The sequence below is a fragment of the Cebus imitator genome, unplaced genomic scaffold (genome assembly GCF_001604975.1).
Source record: "Cebus imitator isolate Cc_AM_T3 unplaced genomic scaffold, Cebus_imitator-1.0 Scaffold334, whole genome shotgun sequence".
NCBI classification, from domain to species: Eukaryota; Metazoa; Chordata; class Mammalia; order Primates; family Cebidae; genus Cebus; species Cebus imitator.
In genome coordinates, this window is record NW_016107649.1 from 1634304 (window position 1) to 1640303 (window position 6000).

At 40.5% G+C, this 6000-nt stretch overlaps 1 protein-coding gene across 3 annotated transcripts in view; it reads left to right on the plus strand.

Moving 5' to 3' along the window:
• MEP1A (meprin A subunit alpha) overlaps positions 1–2143 on the plus strand; it is a 41459-nt gene extending 39316 nt beyond the window's left edge. For all 3 annotated transcript variants that reach the window (XM_017505150.1, XM_017505151.2, XM_037730151.1), the window contains one exon: positions 1327–2143. In XM_017505150.1, the coding sequence (XP_017360639.1) occupies positions 1327–1483 (157 nt within the window). In that variant the 3' untranslated portion in view covers positions 1484–2143. The remainder of the gene's footprint in view (positions 1–1326) is intronic.
• Positions 2144–6000: the final 3857 nt, after the last annotated feature.

A 6000-nucleotide genomic window follows, 5' to 3' on the forward strand; every position in this document is an offset into this window, starting at 1 on the left:
CCAGGGTTGCCACTTATATGTCAGCCCCTACTTGGCCAAACTATTCCTCTCCTAGAAACCTGCAGCTTAGAGTTGGCAGAATAAGTTTTTCTAAGGTAACACTAGGGGATATCACTAACTTGTGTTTGGAGGGAACTGGGTCAGAAAAAAAATGGAATAAACTTGCTATTACTCACTGATTTCTAAGAAGTCAATTCCCAGGATAGAGAGGAGGCCTTGGAAGGTAAAATCATTCAGGATTAGTAAAAGAAAATACTGACTTCTTTTTCCTTTTCTTGGTGTAGGATGGAGTTTCACTCTTGTTGCCCAGGCTGAAGTGCAATGGCACCATCTTGGCTCACTGCAACCTCCTCCTCCCAGGTTCAGGCGATGCTCCTGCCTCAGCCTCTGGAGTTGGTGGGGTTACAGGTACCCGCCACCATGCCTGGCTAATTTTTTTTTTGATACTTTTGCCATGTTGGCCAAGCTGGTCTCGAACTCCTGACCTTAGGTGATCCACCTGCCTTGACCTCCTAAAGTGCTGGGATTACAGGCATGTGGCTCCTGGCCAGAAGATGCTGGCTTCTGATTTTTTCCCTCTGCCCTGTAGAATTCTGCTGAGTAGGCTTTCTGGTAGGAATGTTTGAAACAAAGGCTGGAATTGTTATAAAGGTATGATGAGACACTGCCGTTTATATGCTTTGGTTCTAAGATTGTCAGCTGATCTTTATACTAGATAACATTAAGGAACAAAACTAAGGGCTGGCCCTTATATGTCAAATACCTTGATAAGTGCCATGTCCCTATTATTTCATGTGAACGTCAGGGCAGCCTCCTGAGATAGTGACAGTACAATAACCTTATAGTAACATTTTATTTGATATTACCTAGAAGTTTTCAAACTATAACTGATGCTCTAAGTCAGACTGTAGCTCAGGAATCTCCTTTGTAGCTTACATTCTTAGCCAGTGTCAAGCAATGTATTCCTTTAGTGTCTCAAACCTTCCTCCTGAATCCTTGCTGGCTGAGAATCCTGGATCTGGAGACATACCACTTGGGATTAAATTTCAAGTGTGAAATGCTTACTAACAATGTGAACTTGAGCAAGTTTTGTAACTTTCCTGTAAGATGAAGATGATGAGAATGTCCAAGTAATAACCTCCACCTCGAAGGGTTGTTGCAGGGTTAAATTAGTTGATTCATATACAGCATTTGAAATGAAACCAGGCACCAGGGAGACCTGCTCAGTGAGCATTTGCTATTTTTATTGCTGTGGTGATGCAGGTTGCTAGGAGGAACCTGAGGCCTGGGTAGTTCCCACACTCTTTTCACATCCTTTTCTCTCAGGTGCATCTCTGGACACGCTTTCTTCTACACGGGGGAACACTGTCAGGCCATGCAGGTGCACAGCAGCATCCTGGGCCTGGCAATTGGAGGCACGGCTGGTGTGATCTTCTTGATCTTCTCCATCATCACCATCCTTTCCCAAAGGACAAGGAAGTGACCTGCCTGCTGGCATTGGCCAGACTGCAGAAGTACCGCCTCCATACAGGGCCTCCTTTCCCATGGTCATTGCAGTTCAAGGCAGCTTTTTTTTTTTAAATCAGCCTTGCTTTGGTTAGGACCTCCAAGGACTAAGGCCCCCAGCCCCATGTGTAACCCTTGTCATGTTTATGCCCCACATAATTCTGTTATCCTGCTATGTGCTCTTAATGTATCTAGTGTGTCCTGTGACAACACTCATCACACTTCATTGTAAATCACTTGTTTGATTGATTGTCTTTCCTATAGACTGTAAGGTCCATGTGGGCAGGCACATGTCATCTTCATTGACCATGCTAGCCCAAATGCCTGACACATGGCTGGCACATTGTGGGCGCTCAACAAAGATTTAATGAGTAAAACAATGAAAGAATGAATAAGATATAGAAAATTTCATTTCTATTTCAGATCAAATATGTATAATGAAATTCATATGTTGAATATGTTAGAATCAAACACTCATTTTTCATTAGACACAGTAGTGTCATTATTCTTTTAATATCTTGTTAAAGATTTCAAATAAAGGTTCTTCTAGGCAGCCATGCTTCACAGCATTTGCTTTCCTCTGTGATTCTAAGAGAAGGCCTTTAATAAATTTAATAAATACTGAGTTAGCACCTTCTTTGTATCTGGTATTGTGCGTAAGCATGGGCGTGCATGTGTGTGTTGAAGGGTGGGGGTGTTCAAAAGCTTTCCCAGATCTTTTAAGTTTAATAGTATATTTTATATGCTATTTATGTACATTATCATATTAACAAACTGAAGGTATCAGAGAACTTTAAAGAAGTATCTTTGATACGCTTTCTTTTCATAGTTCCTAAGGAGATAAAATCTAGCTGGGGCAAGGAAATTCCAAGATAGATGAAGTGAAAAACAAAAACAAAAACAACTAAGTTTCTATACCCAATCAGCAAAAAGCCAGCTCTGAAAGTTTAATAAAAGAAAAGATTTTAAGGATTCTGAATGGTCCTTTAAGTTATCAGGTTTCCTAAGTAGAGGCTTTATGACAATTTTGTAGAGTTAAAATGCACTGGAAACAAAATGAGAGTAGAAGAGTTTCTTTAATGCAAAAGTATGAGAACCGTTTGTAGCAGGTGAAAACAGCACCCTAGAGGGCAACAACCCTCAAACTTGAGGTGCACCATATCCCAGGGATGGCTGATTAAAACAAAGCAGGGCCCCACCCCAAGAGTTTCCAGGTCAGTAGATCTAGGGTGGGATCTAAGAATGTGCATTCTTAAATGTGCAAGGATCAAACAAGATCTAAGAATGTCTCAGGATCTAATAAGTTTCCAGGCCAAGCTGCTACTGCTACTGACTCCTCCACAACCCCCACCTCACAGACACCTTGTGAACCACTGCTCTAGTGGATAGAAAACAGGTCTGGAAGCCAAGCAAGCATCCTGGCTGCAGGCTTGGATTGCCCGACCAGCTAGCTGGGTAATTTTAGTAAGAAATCATTTAAGCTCTCGGTCTTAGTTTATTAACTTGTCAAATGGAAATAATAGCTATCTCCTTCCACACGACTTTACCATCTACAGTGTAGCAGAGTAATACAGTGGGAAAATGAATGTGAACCTACCTTAGAGTTTAATATTCATGACAATATTACTATTCAATGTTCAGACTAGATAGGAAGCTATTCTACCACTAGCCGAGTTATATTATGTCCAAGACCAAATTGGAAATGGATTTCAGCTTTGTTTTTCTCTGTGCTTCACAGTTCTGCAAACCCTCCACTAACCTTACAGTTAGGCCTGTGTCTGACCTCAGAAGTGAACTTTAGGCTTTATTGCTGCTGCTACTGTTATTTGCCTTTTGTTTTTATTAAAAGGAGTATGCCCTGGTCCATCTCAGCAGGAAAGGCTCCATCCCAAACCAAGGACAACATTTCTTAAATATGTGAGTTTCTCTCTGGAGGAAGCAGCAGCTCAGATTTCAAAGGCAACCCAGTATTTTCATCTAGTACTGCAGATTAAAACTGCTAGGTCAAAATAATAATAAGGAGGTACCAGAATGAGAGTAAAGCATTTTGATCGTTATTTCTCTCTAGATTCTCATCCAGCACCATGCCTACTATCTATGTTCATCACTCTTGGTGATTAATGGTCACCTCTGTTGATTGATTAATGATCTGACTCACTATAGATCTGACATGGTATTCAGCTTTTCTTGGAGCCCAAAGACCTCAATCATTCCAGGAGGACTAGCAAATACTTTATTCTTTTAAGGTGTTGAGGTGGCGATGGCAGAGTTGGCATGTAGGATGGGGAGTAGACAGAGAAATAAGCATTTCATCATGTCTAGGCAGTGTGGAATTCGGGATTTAGATGAACAACATGAAAAATATGGGAAATCCTCCCTGCATCTGGGTGTCTGACTTCTTTAACCTTACATAGTGAGAATAAGTCACAGTGGCTCAAAATTCTGAAAATGTCTCATGCTTCCTCCACCCTCTCCCTAACATATCCCCACCTGTTTCCTCTCCTTCTGTAAACTGACCTGAGCCAATCTGGCCATTCACAAATGCCAGGTTCTTTCAGTAATACCTGCAGCCTCTGATAATTAGAAGTGGGTAGAAATTATAACCCTCTCTCTGATGATGTTAAAATGAATTAAGATTCAAACTAAATTCTGCTACACATTCATATTTGTTAACCATCAAGTCCCCGAATAGCCATCCAACCTGTTTTGTATGTGTGGTGAAGTCTCTACTCTGTCCTTTTAAGTGCTCCACCAAGCCTCTTGGATTAAAGGTTCATTCTAGACACGGGCAGTCAAATAATCTGAAGGCCAGGATCAGTCACTTATCTACCCCAGGGTTTCTGAACTTCAGCCCTGGGGATATTTTGAGCTGGATATTCTTTTCTTTAAGGGCTGCTCTGTGCATTGCAATATGTTTAGCGGCATCCCTGGCCTCTACTCACTGTATGCTCATAGCACACTTCCCCAGTAGTGACAACCCCAAATCTCTTGGACACTGACAAATGTCCCCCTGAGGGACAAAATCATCACTGATTGGGAATCACTTGTCTAGTTAGATCAGCCCATGAAAACTTGTATTAAGTGAGGGAAACCTGGGACCAAATAGAGTTCTAGTCTAAGGTTCTACCCCAAATGTTAGCTCACTGTGCCTGCCAGAATATTGTACCTATAGCTATCTTGATAATTCTGTTTAACCAATGCAAAAATTACTTCTAGCAACCTTTATACAAGTAACAAATCCTTTGTTGTAGCTTGCTATAGAAATACATAAAGTTTTGAAGTTTTGCAACAGATATTTCTCCTGTAGAGACTTTTGATTAGCATCTTTCAGATACTAAGTAACTGCTATTGGAGTGTGTATTCCTTTTTAGAGTACTTTGCATATTATTTACCCTCCCTCCCTCAGGGTGTGGATTATAGTCCCCCTGAAGGCTGTATACAGTGTGATACCCATATGGAAGCATTTACAAGCAAATTACAGATGACCTCACACCTTCCCTTCTTGAGCTCCTTCTTTCTCATGAATTATATCATCTGTCTTATGGCTTAAAGAAATTTTAGAGATTCTGAAATCCACCTCTTACATTTTGGTAAACTGAGACAGCTCTAGAGAGGTTAAGTGCCTTAGGCAAGTTGCAGAGCCACTTAATAGCAGAATCTAATAATCTTGTTTGACTACAGAAAGTCTTAATAAGATCAGAGGTTTGGAAGGTGCTATCAAATATAGGCTAATTTATATCTAACACTATGAAAAAGTCTATTTTAGTTGTTTTTCCTTATTAGGGATATCAGTTTTATGGATGATTAGTCATTACTCAAATTTCTATGTCTTTATAAATATGGCTAAAACATCTTTCTTGTGTTGGTTTTAATATAAATGTGTTTTTCAAAAATCTCTAAGCAAAGAATAGTTTCAAAGGATGTATAGTTATCCTGTAGCTGTGAGTATCATTTAGCAAACTCTTGAAAACTCTAGGGAATGGGGGATGGGAGATAATGGAGTCAGGTGCCAGTGATCTCTAATGAGTACTGATGTGAGAAAATATGATGTGAAAGATTTGATATGGGTAAGCAGCCCAACAGGGTGTGTGTGTGTGTCTGTGTGTGTGTGTGTGTGTGTAAGAGTTGCAGCTAATTGTGATATCGGAGTAAAAACAAGACCCATCTCTCTTTGCCTTCTACAATTTTGCCAAGGACTAGTCCTAGAATCCCAGAATAGATTGAGACATGGCCTCATCTGGGTCACAGCATCACTTAGGACCAAGACAAATTTAGGACAAATTGACCCATGTGTAGCTCACCAGCTCAATGAAAATTATTAAAAACATTTAAAGATCCTATCTGGTCAAGAGAATAAAAGAACAGAAAAATGGGGTCATCAGAAAGGTATGAGAAGAGACCAGGAGTCAGTGGAGATGTTCAGATGACCATCCCCGAACAAAAAGGGTCACCAACATCCATTCGGTAACAGAATCCCCAAACTCCATCTGGTCA